This window comes from Panthera uncia (genome assembly GCF_023721935.1).
Source record: "Panthera uncia isolate 11264 chromosome A1 unlocalized genomic scaffold, Puncia_PCG_1.0 HiC_scaffold_17, whole genome shotgun sequence".
NCBI classification, from domain to species: Eukaryota; Metazoa; Chordata; class Mammalia; order Carnivora; family Felidae; genus Panthera; species Panthera uncia.
Window position 1 is genome coordinate 51396188 of NW_026057577.1, and position 22896 is coordinate 51419083.

Here is a 22896-nt window from a genome sequence, read left to right on the forward strand (position 1 = left end):
CCCCAGGCCCAGCCCAAGGTGGGAAGTCCAGTGGAGACTACCTCACAGAGTGGATACCCCAAAGGGTATCCTGCCTGCCCTTAAGGGAGATAACAAGGAAAACTTGATATTCTCGAATCTTGACACTAAGCTGGGGAGAAGGGGAATCTCCTCTAGCACTGTCTTGTTTTATTTTGATGGTAGTTGATGAGGGAGCCTGGGGCGAGCTGAGGGCAAAACACAGGCTGGCACATACACCCCCCGACCCCCAGGTGGGTGATATGTGATATTCCTCAGACACTCCTGTGTTTAAAGAACACCAAGGCAAGCTTTCATCTTAAACACGCAGAACCAAATTAACATAGGTTAGTTATGTTCGAGGACAGACGAAAGGGGTATGAGTGCTTGCCATGGTGATGTGGGAAACTAAGGCAAATGAAAAATTGAGTTCCCTTACTGCCTATAGCCCACTGACAAGTCCTTGAAACCGGCAGACTGACCTCCTCGGAGCTCAGCTGTCTGATGATGACACTTTGCTGGGGGCAAAAGGGAATCTTAGTCTAACATTATCCCAATCTCGAGGATCCTGTAAGTCTACTTCCTTTACCTCAACTGCCCCAAGATGTATGCTGGCAATCATCCTCCAAGCTTATGGCCCCCTGATATGCATCTGCAGGGTCTCATGACTGAGGTTTTATTAGATATTAATAACTGGCATTTCCCTAGCAACAGCTAGCCCCTCAAGGTCCTGGAAACCTTGCTTTCAAAATACCTTAGAGATTTAGTCTATCCCTGACCCCCTCCTAACATGAGGGTATATAATGAGTTACCCCTCACGACCCCATGAAGCTCTTCCTGCCCATGGGTCCTGTCCCCGTATTTTAATGAGATCACCTTTTTGCACCAAACATGCCTTCAAGAATCCTTTTTTGGCCATCGGTTCTGGACCACCCCGCCATCACCCCAAAACTTCATCAGTAGATGATGAAGAGATCCTTTTGAAATGTTTTATTATAGAAAAATTTGAACTTACGTGGAAATGAGACAGTAGTATTTAGCCACCACATATCTACCAGTGCTTCAGCGCTTCGACATGTGGTCAGTCTTGCTTCATCATAACTATTCCATCTTTTCCAACCCCTCCTCCAATTGCATTGAAGCAAAACACAATGCATCCATATTCCATCTCTAGATACAAAGGGGTAATTTGAACACTGATAGTTGGAATCTCAAAGCTTGCTGATCTCCCCATATGCCTTTTTTTCAAGCGTATTGCAATGACAGCATCTTTGCTAATGAAGGACTACGACTGGAATCTTTTAAGAGCTGGCCCCATGCATTCCCTGCAGGAGTTTCAGCTCTGGTCAGAGCAGGTCTTCTCTATACAGGTGAGTTGCTAGTTTCCGCCAAGCTCTGGTCTTGCTCTTTCTTATGTCCACTTAAACTCCATTTATACCTTATGGTCCTGGACTTGTGTTTATGTAGACTCAACAGTCTCTGCGTTTCTTTTTTAAATGTTTATTATTATGAGAGAGAGAGAGAGAGAGCGCTCACAGGAGAGGGTCAGAGAGAGAGAGGGAGAGAGAGAATCCCAAGCAGGCTCTACACTGTTAGTGCAGAGCCCAACGTGGGGCTTGAACCGTGAACCATGAGATCATGACCTGAGTGGAAACCAAGAGTCGGATGCTTAAGTGACTGAGCCGCCCAGGTGCTCCTACAATGTCTTTTACTTTCTACACCTTATTCTCCAACCCTCACCCCCTACCAACCTTGGCTTCCCTGGAAACTGTCACATGACCTTTGTACTTCCCTTCTGCTTCTATCTCTGTAACCTGAACTTAGTAGTCACGTGGCCATACCTACCTATAAGAGGAGCTAGGACGTTGTTTCTTTTTCCTGGATGACTAGCAAAAAGGGGGGTTTCTGTTACCATGGAAGAAAGAGAGATACTGGGAGTGTGGATAGCAGCCTTTGCCATACTCTATTTGGAAGAGAACATCAGGAAATTCTTGTGTTTTAGGTAAGTTTTTTTTTTTTAATTAAAGTTGATTTTTTTAGTCATCTCTACACCCAACATGGGGCTCAAACTCACCACCCCACAATCATGAGTCACATATTCTTCCGACTGAGCCACCTAGGCTCTCCCAGGAAGTTCTTCTTTATGATTTCCGACCATGTAGCATCTGCTGTCAGTTGGTAATGTTCTCTGTTTAGTTGTTGGTCCTCAGGCAGCTCCACTCTGTAATCCAGAGTGGGTTCGTTCTCCTCAGCAAAATATCCGTATGAGTACAGCAAGATGATCAGAGAAAAGATAGTGTGCCCTTCCTAGGTATCTTGCTGGCTGCTGCCTTTTTTTTTTTTTTAAGTGACCTCTAGGCCCAATGTGGGGCTTGAACTCACAACATGAGGTGCAGGCTCTACCAACTGAGCCAGCCAGGTGCCCCTTGCTGTCTTTCTTTAGACCAAATACACACATGGAGTGATGATAGCAGAGATCCATGCAGATCTCGTGCTGAGTGGTCAAGTAGGTATCAGAAATATCACAGGGCATTGTGGGGTACGGGAATGCTATGGTCACTTTAGCAGACCTATTCCATTGGTACAAAAAAAAATTTTTTAAGATTGCACATTAAAAAAAAAAAAGTATTGAGAAAGTGGGAGACACAGAATCTGAAGCAGACTCCAGTGTCTGAGCTGTCGGCACTGAGCCTGACGTGGGGCTCGAACTCGTGAACAGTGAGATCATGACCTGAGTGGAACAGACGCTCAATCAACTGAGCCACCCAGGTGCCTAGTACAGAAAAATCTTAATGCCTCACAATTTTAAGCATTTGAAAAGACATCATTCCCCCCCCGCCGCCCCCACCCAGCCCCGCTTTCTCCATACTCTATTCTTTCTCTTGCCAGTGTCCTCAAAGATCCTCTGCCCAGTGTCCTCACCCTCTTCCTTTTCAAACCTCCAGCTCTCCCCACAAATCTGAGTCCTCTGACCCTTGTAGGATTTTGCAATCTCTAAGACCTTGTATTTTTGTCCAGATACAAAGGGAGGTTTTCTTCTGCCCTAGCTTTGCGGTGCCTACAAGGGTCCAAGAGTAGAAGGAAGATGATGGATGCTCCATTTCTATTTCAATCATTTGGTGGGTCCTAATACTAATTTCCCTTCAGAGAAATAATTTCATAAGGAGACTTGATGTTGCTTGTAGTGAAATAAACCAGGGAATCATGTAGTAAGAGGCACTTGATTCTTCATGAATTTACTTATATACGGGCTGCTACATTTCCTCAGAGATTTTTCCCCTTGAGCTCCAAATACATTCTTTCTGTCCTATTCCTTAAACAAATACTTATTGAGTGTTTAATAAGAAGTGCTAGGTATTTTTCTAGGTCAGTGAGATTCATGAGTGAGCGAAACGGACAAAAATCTCTTGCTTCGAGGAGCTATAATTCCACATTCTGATTTGCAAATCTCTCTCTCCATTAATGGAGGATGGGACAGGGAGAGGGTGTTTATCAAAGTGCCTGGTACCTTAGGAGCATTTGGTTCGTTAGTTGATTACTCTGTTGTCCAAGAGAAGAATCCTACATAGAATATCACCTTGCTGGTGACCCAAACAGTAACTCTGTCGCAAAATCCGATTGGAAATACGAAGAGCGTTTTGGTCATAAAGGCTTCGTGATTGTTATCTGTGACAGTTGACAAATGCACATACAAGTGGATGGAATTTCCTTACTTTTAGGCACGAAGGACATCGTCCAGTGTTTCTTCTGTGGAGGATGTATGGAGAACTGGAAGGAAGGTGATGACCCATTAGAAGATCATGCCAAATATTTTCCCAAGTGAGTGGAATGAATGTTTAGTGTCTGTGAATTTGGATGCACGTTTAATAATTCTCCCCGTCCCCCAGTTTTATTTTCTAAGTCTTCACCCACCTCGTGGATTCATGTTATGTAGCATGAGTGTTTATTTCTTTCATCCTCTTGCTCTCGTGGCATCCTTCACATGTAGAATTCCTTATTACATGTGTAGTTCTGGTTAGAGCAATAATTTTTACATTACATGTTTTTATTATCATGACTATATAAATGCTATGCAGAGCTAAACCTTGTAGTAAATTAACACTTACTTTTCTTCCCTGTACAACTTTTAATTTTTGTAGGAAGTGATAACTTTGTTTGGCTTAATTTTTGTTGTTTTCAGGTGAGATTCATACATTAGCCATTTTATTTAAAAATTTTTTTCTAATGTTTATTTTTGAGAGTGAGAGAGAGACAGCGCAAGCAGGGAAGGGACAGAGAGAGAGGGAGACACAGAATCTGAACCAGGCTCCAGGCTCTGAGCTGTCAGCACAGAGCCTGACATGGGGCTCAAACTTGTGAACTGTGAGATCATAAACTGAGCCAAAGTCAGATGCTCAACCAATTGAACCACCCAGGCACCCCCCACCTTTTAAAATATTTATTAAAGAAGGTATAGCCATTTGCTTAGTTTTTCATATATAGTTAGTTCATCTTCAAATTCTCCCAAACGTTTAAACCTCCAATCCTTCATTTGGACCTACAAGATACCCCAGCATTTTCATTTTCTTGAAAGGGTCTGTTCTGATGTCTTCTGACCTGATCCAGTATGAACTACTTGTCCTGTAGGCACCTGGGATCCCGGGATCTTCCCTCACATTCATCCTAGGTATTCCCATTTCTTCCCTCCTGTGTTGTAGCTCCCGCTTGCTGGATCTAATGCCATCCTCTTGGTTCATTTACTAGTGCAGAAGATTATGCATATATTTATACTCCAAACCCCACGCTTGTGTTTGGGTGGTTTAGCTAGTTTTAGTACTCTAGGTTGGAAGCCCTTCTCATTCTGAATCTTAGAGGCATTGCTACATTTCCTAATAGCTTCCTGTGTTGCTGTTGAAAAGTTCCATGCCTTTCTAATTCTTAATCCTGTGAGTGCAAACTACTCTACCCCTCTCTGGAAGCTTTTAGAATTTTCTGTTTGTTTCCAGTGTTCTAAAATTTCATGAAGAAATGAGGAAATGCCCATTTCTTTAATATTTCTTTTCTGTGAATTTTTAGAAAAAATTTATTTTAGAGAAAGAGAGTGTGAGAGGGAGGGAGGGAAGGAGAGAGAGAGAGACAGAGACAGAGAGAGAGAGAGAGAGAGAGAGAGAGAGAAAGAGAGATTGAGAGGATTAATTCCAAGCAGGCTGCACGCTTAGCACAGAGCCTGATGCAGGGCTCAATCCCACAATCCTTGGATCATGACCTGAGCTGAAACCACAAGTTGGACACTCAACCCACTGAGCCGCCCAAGCACCTGCAAGAAGAAATAGGTTCTTTTCACTTGGTAATTAGTAAGAGTTTTCCCAGAAATACGTATTAATACATACAGATCTTCAAATACTTCCATCTAATTCTAAGATTCTAAAGAGGATACTGCTTCGAACAGGTTTTGACAGGAGTAGTTGTTTAGTTGTCCTTTATTATTTGGATTTAGTATCTAGTAAACTGTTGGGAACAGTAAGGACATTTTTTTTTTATTAAAAAAATTTTTTTTAACGTTTATTCATTTTTGAGACACAGAGAGAGACAGAGCATGAATGGGGGAAGGTCAGAGAGAGAGAGGGAGACACAGAATCTGAAGCGGGCTCCAGGCTCTGAGCTGTCAGCACAGAGCCTGATGCGGGCTGTGAGATGACCTGTGAGATCATGACCTGAGCCCAAGTGGGACCCGTAACCAACTGAGCCACCCAGATGCTCCTATCTACCTTTTTTGAAAAAAAACAAAAACAAAAAAACAAAAGCAAACTAGGATGCCTGCGCTAGAGTACCTAAAATATTTACGTATGATTTAAAGGACTGTAATAAACCAATGAACCCATCAGTAAAGTTATGAAATGGAACATTACTAATTCTTTAGAAGGTCCCCGTGTGCCCACCCTCCCCAATTCTGATTATATCCTCATCCTTCCAATCCAGAATTAAACATGATCCTGAATTTTGGGTTAATTGTTCCTTTGCTTCTCTTTAGGGTTTTATCAACTAAGTGTATATCCTTAAACATATTTAACCGCCTGTTCTTCAAGTTCAAATACATGTAAACATACTGTGTGGTTGCTGTGTGATTGTTTTGTTTCATATGGTTTTTGAGACTCATCCATAATTAAACGTTGAGCTGTAGTTCAATGTCTTCACTGCTGGGTTCATATGTTATTTTATGAATATATAAGATTTATCCATTTTTTTCTTAATTCAACACCTGGCTTGTTTTTGAAGTGTTGCAAGTAATGCCACCGGGAACATTCTTGTATGTATTTCCCAGGGCTCGTGTTTGTTACTCTAAAATACATAACAAACCATAAAATTGCAGGGTCATAGGTTTGTACCTATTCACCTTTGCTAGGTTATGCAAAACATTTTTCAAAGTCGTACCAATTGATTTTCCCACGAGCATAGATGAGTTTCCACTGGTCTGCTTCCTCACTTGGTATTGCCCAAATTTTAATTTTCATCAGTCTAATTACTAAAGATATTTAGCATAATTTCATATTTTCTGTATAACTGCCATGTTCTTTTCCTTCAAGAGAATCTGTCTTGGCTATTCTTTGCCCTTGGCTCTTTCATAGAGAATATATGAAATGTTCTTCCCTATCCTTCATAATATTCCTTATTTTTAAGTCATTATCTAATATAGACAGTCCAGCTTTACTATAATCAGTTGTTACATAAGTCTTTTTTGAAATCATTTTTTTTTTTTTAATTTGAGAGAGAGACACCACACCAGTGGAGGAGAGGGGCAGAGGAAAGAGAAAGAAAATCTTTTTTTTTTTTTAATTTTTTAAAAATGTTTATTCATTTTTGAGATACAGAGACAGAGGGAGACACAGAATCCGAAGCAGGCTCCAGGCTCTGAGCTGTCAGCACAGAGCCCAACGTGGGGCTCGAACTCACGAACTGTGAGATCGTGACCTGAGCCAAAGTCAGGTGTTCAACCGACTGAGCCACCCAGGCGCCCCAAGAAAGAAAATCTTAAGCAGGCTCCACACTGAGCATGGAGCCCGATGTGGGACTCTATCCCACAAACTTGGGATTATGACCTGAGCCAAAATTAAGAGTCGGACACTCAACTGACTGAGCCACCCAGGCACCCCTTTTTTGAAATAATTCTACTTTTATATCTATGACTTGACATTTAAAGTGAGTTTCTGGTAGGCATAGTTGTGTCTTTGATTTTTTTTTTTAATAGTCTAATATCTGCTTTCTAATGTGGGTGTTTAAAAAATGTATATTTAGGGGCGCCTGGGTGGCTCAGTCGGTTAAGCGGCCGACTTTGGCTCAGGTCATGATCTCGTGGTCCGTGAGTTCGAGCCCTGCGTCGGGCTCTGTGCTCACAGCTCAGAGCCTGGAGCCTATTTCGGATTCTGTGTCTCCCTCTCTCTGCCCCTCCCCCGTTCATGCTCTGTCTCTCTCTGTCTCAAAAATAAACATTAAAAAAAAATTTTTTTTAAATAAATAAAAAATGTATATTTAATGTAATTATTGATATGGTTAGATTTAAACATACTATTTTGATACTTGCTTTCTATTTCTCCCATCTTGTGTTGACTTTCCTTCTTTCCCAATTGTTTCGAATTTGTTTTTTTTTTTTTAAGTATTCTGTTCTACTGTTGGCTGATTAGCTGTGCATCTTTATTTTGGCCTTTTACGGCCTGCTCTCGAATTTACAGTGTGCATGTTTAATACATTACAGTCATCTTCAAATACTATTATAAGACTGGACATAGAATGTATGAACCATATAACAGTAGACTCCTGTTTCTCCGCTCTTATGCTTTGTGCTTGTGTTGTCCTATGTTTTTACTTTCCACATATATGACAAATCTCACAATACAGTGTTAGGTCTTTGCTTTCAACTGTTAACTTTTAAATACATTTTAAAAAGAAGAAAAAAATATTTTTTTTATTTACCATCCAAGTTAAACATCCAAAGCACTCTTCGTTCCTTTACGTCTGTTACCATTTTGCTTTTACGGAAGAACAGTGCTGGTCTGCTGGCTACCAAGTGTATTGGCTTTGTATGAAAAAGTCTATATCTTATCTTCCTTCAGAGTCCTTTCCTTGATGGTTTTGTCAGTATAGTAACCTTGGACAGAAAAATTAAAAGTCCTACTTGCTGATGGGGCGCCCTGGGTGGCTCAGTTGGTTGAGCGTCTGACTTTGGCTCTGGTCATGATCTCACAGTTAGTGGGTTTGAGCCCTTCGTCAGTCTTCTGCACTGTGGGCACAGAGCCCGCTTCAGATCCTCTGTTGTCCTATCTCTCTGCCCCTCCTGGCTTGCGCTCTCTCTCTCAAAAATAAATAAATATTTTTTTAAGAAGTCCTACTTGCCATTTACCTGCAACTATCCTTTTATTCCTGGACTCCTTTCCAACCATGTAGGAAAATAAGAATGTATTATCCGTTGTTTTGATTCTGCAGCATGAAAATGAGCCTGAGACAGTTGGTTGTTCCTAGTTATCCAACTTATCTAGTCACTTCTACAGTTTTCATGTGTCCAAGGTAATCATTGTAGAACTCTTTAGAAATTTCCCCCTTGGTTCTTCAGGCAAACATCATACCTGGGTTTAAAAGATATCTACACCCAGTTTGATGATGTCTGGCAAATAGCTTTTGTTTCAAATTTTTATTTGAAACAAATTTAAATTCTAAATTCTAGTTAACATACAGTGTAATAGTGGTTTCAGGAGTAGAATTCAGAGATTCATCACTTACATATACCACCCTGTGCCCATCATAACAAGTACCCTCCTTAAATTAATATGCATCACCCATTTAGCCCATCCCCGTACCCATCTCCCCTCTAGCAACCCTCAGATTGTTCTCTGTCATTAAAAGACTCTTATGGTTTGCCTCCCTCTTTTTTTTCTCCCCATGTTCATCTGATTTGTTTCTTAAATTCTGCATATGCATGAAATATATGGTATTTGTCTTTCTCTGACTTACTCACTTAGCATAATACATTCTAGCTCCACCTATGTCATTGCAAATGGCAAGGTTTCATTCTTTTTGATGGCTGAGTAACATTTCATCTTCTTTATCCATTCATCAGTTGATGGACGTTTGGGCTCTTTCCATATTTGGCTACTGTTGATTGTGCTGCTATAAACATTGGGGTTCATGTGCCCCTTTGAATCTGTACTTTTGTGTCCTTTGGGTAAATACCTAGTAGTGCAAATGGTTTTTAAGTATATTTGTGGTTTTTATCTATATTCATGTTGATGGAGCTCTTTAGAAAATAAACTTTTGATTTGAGAATGACTTTAGATTTAGAGATCAGGTACAAAGATAAAACAGAAAGTTCTTATATTCCCACACCCAGTTTCTTAAATCATTGTGGTATATTTGATTTAAATCACATTGGTATGTAGCCAACATTGGTACATTACCATCAATTCCAGCTTTATTTACATCTTAGCAGTTTTTCTATTGATGTCCTGTTTTTTGTTTCATAATTCATAGATGGAGTTTTCTTCTCTGTTTTTGAATCTTTAGGTCCATTTTAGTAAGTTTCATGGATGAGTATTAAATGTGCACTCATTCCTCCAAATTTACTGGCTGTCTGCATTGTTATTTTGTGAACCATTTGCATTGCTGTTGCTGAGAACCATTCTAGATGTTTAATTTTTGCCGTTAAAAACTTGGTAACAGTGGGGTGCTTGGGTGGCTCAGTTGGTTGAATGTATGACTCTTGATTTCAGCTCAGGTCATGATCCTAGGGTTGTGGGATCGAGCCCCAGGTCTGGCTATGTGCTGGGCGTGGAGCCTGCTTGAGATTCTTTTGCCCTCTGCCCTGCTCATATGCATGTGCACTCTCTCTCAAAAAAGAATACCAAAAACAGAAAACACAGAATTCTATTACAGAATATTTGAAAACCTAATGCAAACGTTTAATTGCATACAACTGGTTTTATAACTTTTAACTTTGTGCTTAGTTGTCAGTTTCTCCAAAATCTGAAGTCCTGTGCAGAAGGGATTCCAGATGACCACAACCACTGTGAACTTTCTGAATTAACGGTAACGAACATCACCTTGTGAATTTTAACAGTATGTGATCATGTGATAGAAAAAATGTTTTTAAGTTTGTTTGTTTGTTTGTTTGTTTGTTTGTTTAGGGAGAGAGCTGGAGAGGAGCAGAGAGACACTGAGAGAGATTCCCAAGTGGTCTCTGTGCTGTCAGTGTAGAGCCCCACGTGGGGCTCAGACTCACTAATTGTGAGATCATGACCTGAGCCGAAACTGAGTTAGATGCTTAACTGACTGAGTCACCCAGGCACCCCTAGAAAATGGTTTTTGAACAGGAATTGCTCATCCTAAATAAGGAAATACGTTCTACAAATACCTATTAAGCACCTATCGTGTACTAAGTATAGATGAGGATACTATAATAAGACCTAACACTTAGCTTCACGAAATGTAGAGTCAGTCCCTTCTACTTTGGGGCCCAGACTCTTAGACTTAGATCTGATTAGCATCCAGGCTACCTGGATTCCCTATGTGATCTTTATTTGGAAGACCATAAAATTTGACTTGGCCTTTTTCTAGGGCTCAGAAGATAATATTTTTCTTTACAAAAGCAAATGACCAACTGATAAATCCAGATCATAGGTTGGTCCCTTTAAACTGAGAAATCCTACACTGTTCTCTGAGATCAAAGTCACTGTTAACCTAGTACAGATGTACACACCTCTTCTTTGAGGCTGTATGTTAGATCTTTTATGTCTTTGATTCTACGAAAAGAAAACAAAGTAACTTGATCTGCACTTGATGGAAAAATAAAATTGAAGAAGAAAGTCTGGGGTATCTCAGTCACTTCTTTCGTAAGAAATACGATCGTTCCATATCCCAGGTATGTATATTAAAAATGTGAATAACTATGGTCAGAAGCTGCACTCAGTTATGTTTGGAGGGCCCCTCTCGTTGCACACGTTGTGGTTCTGGTTGTCTGGAGAGGAACCACTGCCCGATTCACCCGTAGCATGTGTCATACATGGGCCACCTAGGAGACACTTGAGGGTATTTGCAGATCATTTATTGTTTCATATTTGTGCTGCTCTCCCCTTCAACCGGCATAAACATCTGGGCGGGGGGGGGGGGGCGCTTTGTTTAGATGTTTGGTCCCCAGCTGTGACATGATGCCCTACTGTCTTACACAGAATTTGATTTAACAGAGGATTTTATTTTCAAAGGACACCACAAGTGAAAGCTATGGTGAAGATTCAGCAGCAGTTAGTTCTGTAGTACCAGGTAAGGATTTCAAAGCGACACAGGGGATGATACGCATGTGTACCTCTGTTTGTGTGTAGCAGATTTGAAGAGAGAGAGTACATCTTTGCAGCTGTGCCTTTTTTCTTCTCTCCACAGCAGTGGCCCAGGGTGAAGCCCAGTGGCTTCAGGAGGCGAAGAATCTGAGCAAGCAGCTGAGAGAATCCTATACCAGTGCCAGTTTCCGCCACATGTGTTTGCTTGAGGCCTCTCCCTCTCTGGCCACCGACCACTTGCTGGGTTGTGATCTAGCCCTGGCTTTAAAACACATCAGCAGTCCTGTGGAAGAGCCCGTGGTGTTGCCGGAGGTCTTTGCCAACTTGAACTCGGTCATGTGTGTGGAGGGCGAAGCAAGTAGTGGAAAGACAGTCCTGCTGAAGAAAATAGCTCTTCTATGGGCATCAGGATGCTGTCCCTTGCTGAACAGGTTCCAGCTGGTCTTCTATCTCTCCCTTAGTTCTACCAGACTGGACCAGGGGCTGGCCACCATCATTTGTGACCAACTCCTAAAAACGGAAGGCTCTGTCACCGAAATGTGCCTGAGGAACATCATCGAGCAGTTAAAAAATCAAGTGTTATTCCTTTTGGATGACTACAGAGAGATGTGCTCAGTTCCCCAGGTCATAGAAAAACTAATTCAAAAAAACCACTCAAGGAGCTGCTTATTGATTGGTGTACATACAAACAGGGCCAGGGACATCCGCCGATACCTAGACACGATTCTGGAGATAAAAGTGTTTCCCTTCTATAATACCATGTATTTATTACGGAAACTCTTTTCACACGATATGAGTTGTCTGCGAAAGTTTATGGTTTACTTTAGAATGAGCGAGAATTTGCGGGGAATTCACAAGACTCCTCTCTTTGTAACATCACTGTGTGCTAACTGGTTGCAGTATCCTTTGAACAAAGCCATTGATGGTGTGGCTGTTTTCAAGTCGTATATAGAATGCCTTTTCTTAAAGCACAAATCTAAAGCTGAACTTGTCAGAGCAACCGTGTCCTCTTGTGGCCAGCTGGGCTTGAAAGGTTTGTTTTCATCTTGCTTTGAGTTCAGTGACGATGACCTTACAGAAGCAGGAATTGATGAAAGGGAAGATTTAGTTTCGTGCCTGTTGAGCAAATTCACAGCCCAGAGACTAAGACCGGTCTACCAGTTTCTAAATCCCGCATTCCAAGAATTTCTTGCAGGGAAGAGGCTGATTGAACTTCTGGATTCTGACAGGCAAGAAGATCAAGATTTGGGACTTTCTTATTTGAAACAAATTAACTCATCAGTGACGGCTGTAGGTCTCTACAGCAATTTTTTGAATTACTTCTCCTGCCACCCTTCAACAAAGGCAGGGCCAAAGATGGTATCTCATTTGCTTCATTTGGCAGATAGTAAAGAGTCATTGGAGATAATAATGAAAAACAATGACTACCTGAAGCACCATCCAGAAATTTCAGAGAAGTTGGAATGTATGAGGTCAGTGTGGCAGGTATCTCCAGAAAGTTACTTTTCAATCATTTCAAACCAGTTACTGTCTCTTGCCATAAAAATTGCTTACCAAAGCCACACTGTTGCTGCCTGCTCTCCATTTATTTTGCAGTTCCTTCAAGGGAAAACCCTGAATTTGGATGTACTTAATTTACCGTATTTTTTTGACCACCCAGAAAGCCTATTATTGTTGAGGAGCATCCAGGTCTCCATAAGAGGAAATGAGGTACACACACTAGATTTGTCAGTCTTGGAAACATGCATAGACAAATCACAGGCACCGACTGTTGATCAGGACTGTGTTTCTGCCTTTGAATCTGTGAGTGCGTGGAAGCAGGATATAGCTGAAAAAGAAGAAAACGTAAAGCACTTTCAGAACCTGAGACTCGTGAAACCACCAGACATCAGTTCTGGCTATTGGCACCTTTCTCCAAAGCAGTACAAGATCCCCCTTCTGGAAGTGCATGTGTCTGGAGGGGCCACTGTGAACCAGGAGATGCTCAGGGTTCTCACAGTCATTTTCTCGGCCTCGCAGTGCATCGAACTCCATTTACAAAACAGTGGGGAATTTATGGTGGGCATCGGCCCTGCTCTGGAGCAGAGTAAGGACTCTGTCACCAAGTGCTCAGTGTTCTGCCTGGAGCTGAGCACAGCAGAACAGGAATTGCTTCTCACCCTGCCTGCCCTGGAGTCTCTTCAAGTCTTGGGGACAAGGCAGGTACCAGGTACACCTGAATATATCTTAGATGATTATTCTGATGTGTAATTTTATTTTCTCACTCTTAGTTTTAGGTGGATGGAAACTTCTGAAAGCATGAGACCATAAATGCTGGCTGATAGAATAGATATAAGATAATCCTTTGACAAAAAGGGAATTAGATGACAAAAAAAAAAAAAAAAGATAACTGTTGACTAACCTATTTTTTCTTTTTAAAAAAAAAATTTTTTTTTTAACGTTTATTTATTTTTGAGACAGAGAGAGACAGAGCATGAATGGGGGAGGGGCAGAGAGAGGCAGACACAGAATCTGAAACAGGTTCCAGGCTCTGAGCTGTCAGCACAGAGTCCGACGCGGGGCTCGAACTCACGGACCGCGAGATCATGACCTGAGCCAAAGTCAGCCGCTTAACCGACTGAGCCACCCAGGCGTCCCAACTAACCTATTTTTTCAATAGGATTAGTGAAAGGCCTCTGAATAATAGAATGCTTTTCGAATAATTAACATAAAATTAAAATATTAACCAATGAAAGCTTTTTTTCTTAAAGTTTGCTTATTGATTGATTGCACATGGGGGAAGGGGCATTGGGAGGGAGAGACAGATCCCAAGCAAGCTACACACTGTCAGATGGAGCCCAACTCGGGGCTCAAACTCAAAGTGAGATCATGACCTGAGCCAAGGTCAAGAGTCAGCCACTTACCCGACAGAGCCATCCAGGTGCCCCCCCAATGAAGGCTCTTAATAACCAGACACAAATTACTTACTCGTAAAAGGATAGGGGAGCCTGGGTGGCTCAGTTGGTTAAGATCTGACTTCGCCTCAGGTCATGATCTCATGGTTCCTGAGTGTGAGTCCCACATGTGCTGAGCTTGAGCCCGCTTCGGGTAAAACAGGAGCCTTGCTGCTCTTTCTCTCTCTCTCACTCTCTACCTCTTGTGGGATTCTCTTTCTTTCTCCTTCTCTCAGTCCCATGCTCACTTGTGCCCTCTAAATAAATTCATTCATTCATTCATTCATTCATTCCATGTACCATGATGCTTGAAAATTACCCTTACCCTGCCTGCTTAACAGAAGAAAGGGCTTGTACCCTCTGGGAAATAATCGCTCTCATTTGTGTCCCCTGTCACTTGTCTAAGCAATATTTGAGATGTTTCAGTGTCGCCTTTGTGTGTCCTGCATTACATTTATTCCTAGGTATTTTAGACACTTTTGTAAATAGTACTTACGTTGTTGTTGTTGTTTTTTTAATTTTCTGCTGCTAGTATGGCTTTGGTTTTCAGCAGTTTGTTATATGCCTAGATGTGCTTTACTCTGTGTTACCTTGCTGGAGGGTCACCAAACGTTATTAGGATCTGTGGGTAGATATTTATCCTCAAATTTAGAAAACAACTTACTCTTTTTAAAATGCCTTTTTATGGTGAAATATTCCTAACACTTAACGTGTTAACCATTTTTGAGTGCACATTTCAGTGTCATTAAGTACATTTCCAGTGTTGCACAACCAGCACTTTTATCCATTTCCAGGATGTTTTCATCGCTCCAAACGGTAACTCTGTACCAGTGAAACAGTGCCTCCTTCCTCCGCCAAGCCACTGATAAGATCCTACTTTTCATCTCTATGAATTTGTCCATTCTAGGTATTCTGTAAGTGGAATCATACAACATTTTGGCTTTTTGTGTCTGGCTTGTTTCACCTGGCATATTTTTGAGATTCATTTGTATTGCAGCCTGTATCAGAACTTGGTTCCCTTTGATAGCTAATCTTCCCGTGTATATATCAGGTTTTGTTTATCCATTCATCTGTTGATGGACACTTGCTTTTCTTCTGGCTATTGTGAGCAATGTTGCTGTCAACATGGGTGTACAAATATCTTTTTGAGATCCTGCTTGCAATTGTTTTGGATATATACCTAAAAGTGGGGTGCTGGATGATGTTAACAATAATTCCAATTTCTGTGGAACCTCTAAACTGTTCACCACAGTGGCTACACCAGTTTATATTCCCATCAGCAATGTATGAGGGTTTCAGTTTCTCCACAACCTTGTCAACACTTGCTGCTACATATATTTTTTTTAATTAGAAAGTCATCCTATTAGGTGAGAAATGGTATCCCATTGTGGTTTTGATTTGCATTTCCCTAATGACTAACGGTTTTGAGCATCTTTTCATGTACTTACTGGTTATGTGTCCTTTTTTGAGACAGGTCTATTAAATCTTTGCCCATTTTTAAAATAATTTTTAACATTTATTTTTGAGAGAAGGAGAGAGGGAGAGACAGACAGACAGAACATGACCAGGGGAGGGGCAGAGAGAGAGGGAGACACTGAATCTGAAGCAGGCTCCAGGCTCCGAGCTATCAGCACAGATAGCTTGAACTCATGAACCATGAGATCATGACCTGAGCCAAAGTCAGACGCTTACCCTACTGAGCCACCCAGGTGCCCCATTCCTTGCCCATTTTTTAATTGTGTTATCTTTTTGTCTTGAGTTGTAGGAGTCTTTATAGAATAACTAATATTCTACTTATTGAATCCTTAATGGACATATGGTTTGAAAATATTTTCTATTTTGGAGATAGTCTTTTCATTGTGTCAATAATGTCTTTAAATGCACATAAGTTCTAAATTACTGTTTTTGGTAGCATATCTAAGAATCCATTGTCAAAGCCAAGGTTATGAAGATTGACTCCGATCTTTTCTTCTGGTGGCGGTTCCATTTTAAGGTAGCTATGTATGGTGGTGGGAGGTAGGGTCCAACACCATTCTTTTGCATGTGGAAATTCTGTCATTTCAGCACTGCTTGGGAAGACGTCTTACTTTTGTGCATCCAGAGTAGCACAGGGCTTCTCATAGAGTAATCAGTAGACGCTACAAAAAGCAGCATGTTCATATATGTGCTTTCTAGAAAAAACAATGTTTTATGATATATGGAAGGTTTTTATTTGCAAATAAGAAAATGGATTGCTGACTCAAAATGACAGTTTCAAATTTTCCATTTGGAATTCCTTAGATTAATAATGGCAAACTGTGTGCTGCCTTCTAGGTAAACTTTTTACTAATTTGGACAAGTTCCTATGCCTGAAAGAACTCTCTGTGGATCTGCATCATCAACAAAATGTTTTTGCACTCATTCCTGAAGAATTCTTCAATCTCCACCACATGGAGAAATTACTGATCAAAATTTCAGCTGAGTATAGTCCTTCTAAGCTAGGTAAGGATGGCACTTTGATTGACGTGTTTTTGCATCGTTTGGAAAGGCAACTTGGCCAATAACTAAGAGTTACAGCTTTTGTAAATCTCAGGTTGTAGCCTGTATCCATAATGAATTGTGGGAATAGCACTCTTCCTCGTTAAGAAAACAGAGAACTGTAGGGGCACTTGGCTGGCACAGTCAGTAGAGCCTGCAACTCTTGATCTTGGCCTGAGTTTGAGCCCCATAGTCAGTGTAGAGATTAAAAAAATCTTTAAAAAGAAAGCAGAGAGGTATTTGAAGTTATTGAGCCCTTACTATACACGTCCTAGCAATTGTTTTTTTCCTTAAAACTTTGAGCGTTTTTATTTTGAGAGACAGAGACAGTATGTGAGTGGGGGAGGGGCAGAGAGAGAGACATACAGACGTGGGGCTCGAACCCACCAAAGGTGAGATCATGACCTGAGCTGAAGTCAGACGTTTAACTGAGCCACGAGGTGTCCCGACATGTTAGGAATTGTTCTAAACATTTTACAAATATTAACCCATTTAATCTTCAGACCCTTCTATGAGGTAAGGTACTATTAATGTTACCTTAAAGCTAGGGAAATTGAAGTATAAAGAAGATAAGTAATTTGCTTGAGGTCAACCAGCTAAGGAAATGGTAAATCTGGGATTCAATCAGATCTAGGAGTTCTGATTACTCCTAAGTCTGCGCTTTTAACCACTGGTAAAATGTCTCTCCAAACTATTTGGGAGAATTATTTTGATTTTATTTAATTTGCTCTTAAATTTCAACTTTCAGATCTTCCAGATTGGAGTGGAGGAGGGGAAATCTGCTGATGGGTAGCAATTGGAAGCATTTCCCCTTTTCTCACCAGCCTATGCTATTGATTGAACAATTTGTGCAGCCATCTTTCCTAAATGCATCTTGTAACAAAATGACTTAGGTGTCCTCAATTCCTAGTTCAGTGAAGACTGAGCCCTACATATTGAGGCAATGTAAATCTCTGTGGAATTAACAGGAAGAGTTGCATGCTATAAAATTCTTTGAAGCTGAAAGTGGAAGTGGTAGTTTTCTTGTATTTGTAATTTTTACATCAAATTTAGGTTTTCTTCAGATTTGTCATGGCTGTTATGTTCCTTTGTATCATATTCCTACTGTGTAAATGCCGGTCACATGCAAACTTAAGACATTAGCATGTTAAAGCCTAAGGTGACCTTACTGAGTCTAAACTCTTAGCTCTTATTTTATAAAAGAGAAAACTGATCCCCAGAGAGTGTCAGTAACTACCTGTCCAAGTTAACATAACTCACAGGTTAGTTGCAGAACTTGAACCTATAAGTGGCCCAATTCTTGGATCATTACTTCATGGTGCTTTGTTCTAACTCTGTATTGTTGAAACAGAACGATATGGCTAATTCTGAAAGAAATTTGCAATTTTCTCTAATTTCTGAAATCTTTGATATTTTATAGTGAAATTAATTGAGAATTCTCCAAACCTTCATGTTTTTCATCTGCAATGTAATTTCATTTCGGATTTTGAATCTCTCATGACTGCACTTTCTTCCTGCAAGAAACTCAAAGAAATTAATTTTTCTGGATCATTTTTCACACCCATCCCATTTGGTAAGACCTAAGATCATAAAATTTTGGTTTTAGATGCATCTGTATGCAGAGTCATTTTAGGCACTTTTAAAAGGTAAATTTTATTAAATATGTACTTGAGGTCAAAGAATTAAGCTATTAGATCTGATTTTAAATGAATTTTCAAATAAGGTGTATTTGTTTCTGGAAGTTTAAATATTTGTAGTTATCAGAATTATTTCCTGAGCTTTAATTATTTAGTCATACTAATTAATAAAATCTGAATTACTGTGTTGATACTCTTTACATACATTTGTTGGTATAAAAGACGTAGCTGACAAACCTATTTGTTTTCCCTTTTATAGTCACTGCTTTGCCAAATTTTATTTCCCTGAAGATACTAAGTCTTAAAAACCAACAATTTCCTGATAAGGAAACATCTGAAAAATTTGGTATGTTTGCAAAATTGTGCCTTTTACTTTTTATTCTTCCCCTGAAATCCTTCTATTTTGTGTAAGCCACAGCAGATCACTATAGATATTAGTGGCCCTTACTCATTTGGAGGAAGGGGCAGGGGCTGCTCAGCTTTGAGCCTCCAAATGCCTGATCTCACTTGATCTCATTCAATAGTCACTCATTCTTAGAGTGACTTATTTCTTTGAATACATGTTTGGTCATTACAGCATGATGCAATTTCATTGTCAGGGACCCATTCCAAACCTGCTAAATCCCTGTTATGTCAAAGGTTTTTGGAATATAGATAAAACTATCTTCTCAAGGTTAAGAGAACTTTGTGAAAACTCAGAATTAACAAAATGGTAACTATTGAAATTGCCTAAATACTCAATTTTTTTTATGATTACAAAAGGAATGTGTGCTCATGGAAGAATTCTAATAGACGTTAAAAGATAAATCCAGGCATATTAGAAACTTTGAGAGTTCATTTGAACAAAAATGGATTTGAATCAGGCAGTGTCCAGTGAATGAAGGACATAGCTCTGAGAGGCTGAACCAAACGAAAGATTTTTTTATAGGCATAAGGGAGCAGGAACAGGGAAGTTATAGTAGACAAAAAAGCAGGTGCGTTGGTTACTGTAAGGTTACTTTCCTTTAGAGGGGATAGCAGAGTTCTATTGGGTAGATTACCTAACTAGTGCTGATCTGGCAATTCCTGATTGGCTGGTTTTAGATTCCATTTCTGGGACAGCTCAAACTAAAAATTAAGTCTTGGTTTAGTGATGTGGGGCTTGGCAAAAGCAACTCATTTTGGGCTTTTTGCTTTTTTCTTTTAACACAGGAAAATATAAGAGGAGGCAGTGGAGATAGGGAGTATAGAGCGGTTGTGCTTCTCAAACGTTAGCATGATCACCTGGATGTCTTCCTCTTCCCTTCTCTCCTCTTGCCTTCCTTTGCAGGCAGCATGTGGCTGGGGGAGGAGCAGGAAGACTGAGTGGGGCAGAGGCAAAATTGAGGGGCCAAGGAGGTGGCTGCCATATACAACAAGTTGATTAAATTAATAATACATTAAGTATAATGAGAATCAAATTTCCTCATGGTTGGAGAAGGAATTGACAAATATTGAAAGGAGAGGCTAGAAAGAACTTTAAGGTATTAAATTAGATGTGGAAATACTGGTGTGGACTCATGGTTTTTAATGTTTATATATATACACACATGTTTATATATGTATATATATACACATATATATGTATATATATACATGTATATACACATATACATGTATATATATACATGTATATATATATATATATATATACATATATATATATATATATACACACATATAGTGAGCTACATGTCTCTATATACACACATATACATAACTCGGTCAACTGAGATATTAAAAAAGATCCTCGTATTAATGAGTGCCCCAAATGCCAGATCTTGACTCCTAAATACTGGCCTCCCTAAAAGGAACCACGGTCTTTAGAGAAATGGCTGATAGAAGAACTGGATGGAACACAGAATTTAAAACCCAAGCTTGGAACACTGTTGGATGCTAGAAAGTGTTAAAAATATTTCCAAGTCTAAGGTCTTAGAAGGAGATCACTTTCAAGTGATCCATAATGTACCAAGCCAAGGTGGGGTCGAAGTACAAAGGTATGAGTAGCGGATTGTGAAGCTTTAGTGCTGGGAGGCAGAAGTAGAAATCACTGAGGATGATATAGCAGGAGATAGGATTGAGAGGAAGGTGGCTGAAGCCATTTAAGAAGCTAGGAGAATATCCTGGAGGCCAGTAGAAGCTTGAGTCTAAAAAGGAAAAGGAAATATCGTAGGCATTCTGGACCTCAGTGCCAGAGAGATTGGAGGGGGACGGTAGAGGAATTGTTGACTGGAGGTAGCAGTGAGGATCAAGGTGTAGGCTGACCCCTTTCTCTTGCGCTTTGGAGAGGAAGAGGAACAGCCTCCATGCTACATGGGGCCTCCTGGACTATGCGTGATTTTGAGGCTATACATTACCATTATTTGGTAACACATTGCACGGAAAATACCTTTTTTGTCTCTTCTGATAGCCTACACCTTAGGTTCTCTTAACAACCTGGAAGAACTGGAACTTCCTACTGGGGATGGGATTCAGCAAGTGGCCAAACTGATCATCCAGCAATGTCAGCATCTTCAGTTTCTTCGAATTCTCTCATTGTGCCAGATTTTGGATGATGACAGTGTGATGGAAATTGGTGAGTTAGCCTTAAATGGTTTCAGCTTGCAGAAAAGCCAGTGTTAGTACTCAAGCTTTCTGTTGCAAAATGTTGATAGCCTCCTGTGTGAGATTACACAGTGCCTCAAGTCTGTTTTGACTTTGTGTTCCTGATACCAGGCCACATATCCTCCATGCACTCCTTTTTATACCATTTTAAAAACTGAAGATTACACATACAGAAAAGTACACAAATCCTAAGTGTACAGCTCAATAAATTATCCAGTAAACATACATGAACATTTTATTAACCATACTTGGTGGTTAACCATACTTGGTTGGAAATCACCCAGATTACAGAGTATTGCAAAGATCACAGAAGCCTACATCCTGTGTGCTCTGACAACATTCCCCTCCTTTCCACAGGTGACCATTAGACCCCTTTTGTTCACCATAGATTAGTTTCACTGTTTTAAACTTTTATGTAATGGAATCCCTCCCAGTATGTACTTTACCTTTTTTGGCTCACCTTTATATTTATTGCATATTGTTACATGAGGCTAGCGTTCACGGATTTTCATTGCCATATATTATTCTACTGTATGACTATATATACCTCAACTAACCCATTCAACTGGGTATTTGAGTTATTCTCAGTATTTGACTAGTGTGAATAATGCTATGAACATTATTATGCATGACCTTTGATGTATGTACGGAAGTATGTTAGGGGTGGAATATGTGTCACATGGTATAGACAGATTCAGTTTTCCACAGTTGTACCAATTTACATTCCTACCAGCGGTTGTGTCACATTCTGGCCTGTACTTGTACTGTCAGATCTCTGAACTTCAGCCATTCTGATGGATCTGTAGTAGTATCTCATTGTGGATTTTTTTCTATTGGTATATTTTTATGTTTTATGATGGGTAAATTTCAGCAACTTAGGTTTTTTTGCTTTTTTTAGAGAGAGAGAGAGATGAAGAACAGGGCAGGGGCAGACAGGGAGAGGAACAGCATACCTGTATCCCTTAGGTAAATATCTAGTAGTGGAACTGCTGGGTCGTAGGGTAGTTCCATTTTTGGTTTTTTGAGGAACCTCCATACTATGTTCCAGAGTGGCTGCACCAGCTTGCATTCCCACCAGGAATGCAAAAGAGATCCTCTTTCTCTGTGTCCTCGCCAACATCTGTTGTTGCCTGAGTTGTTCATGTTAGCCATTCTGACAGGTGTGAGGTGGTATCTCATTGTGGTTTTGACTTGGATTTCCCTGATGATGAGTGATGTTGAGCATCTTTTCACGTGTCGGTTAGCCATCTGGATGTCTTCTTTGGGCAAGTGTCTATTCATGCATTCTCTCTCTTTTTTTTTTTTTTTAAGCTGATTGGTTTACCAATTTATTGCTTTCATTTCTTTTCTTACCTCTATTATCTTCTACAGATAGAAGGTTTTGTCCTAACGTCTTGAGATGGGATAATTTCAGTGCTTTTGGCTTTAGCTCCATCTCACAAATTTTACATGTCATATTTTCAGTCTTACTTAGTTCAAAATATTTTGTTATTATTTATTTTTTGGCCACACCAGGTATTTAGAAAGGTACTGCTTAACTTCACTGTTAAGAAAGAATATACATTATATGATTTTAATTTTGAAATTTGTTGAGACTTGTATTATGGGTCAACATAACATAAAATCACACTAAAATGGTCAATTTTAGTAAATGCTCCATTTCACTTGAAAAAAAAAGTTTTCTGGGGCGCCTGGGTGGCTCGGTCGGTTAAGCGTCCGACTTTAGCTCAGGTCATGATCTCACAGACCGTGAGTTCGAGCCCCGTGTCAGGCTCTGGGCTGATGGCTCAGAGCCTGGAGCCTGCTTCCGATTCTGTGTCTCCCTCTCTGTCTGCCCCTCCCCCGTTCATGCTCTGTCTCTGTCTCAAAAATAAACGTTAAAAAAAAAAAAAA

At 40.2% G+C, this 22896-nt stretch overlaps 1 protein-coding gene across 11 annotated transcripts in view; it reads left to right on the forward strand.

Annotated features, from left to right (window-relative positions):
- The window catches only part of LOC125935709 (general transcription factor IIH subunit 2), a 134295-nt gene that overhangs the window by 54092 nt on the left and 57307 nt on the right, over positions 1-22896 (forward strand). For 7 of the 11 annotated variants that reach the window (XM_049649571.1, XM_049649568.1, XM_049649570.1 and 4 more), the window contains 9 exons: positions 1248-1367; positions 3717-3816; positions 9969-10050; positions 11223-11280; positions 11398-13503; positions 16541-16708; positions 18165-18317; positions 18641-18727; positions 20810-20974. In XM_049649571.1, the coding sequence (XP_049505528.1) occupies positions 1248-1367; positions 3717-3816; positions 9969-10050; positions 11223-11280; positions 11398-13503; positions 16541-16708; positions 18165-18317; positions 18641-18727; positions 20810-20974 (3039 nt within the window). The other 4 variants (XM_049649572.1, XR_007461769.1, XM_049649576.1 and 1 more) reach the window with 4 other exon arrangements.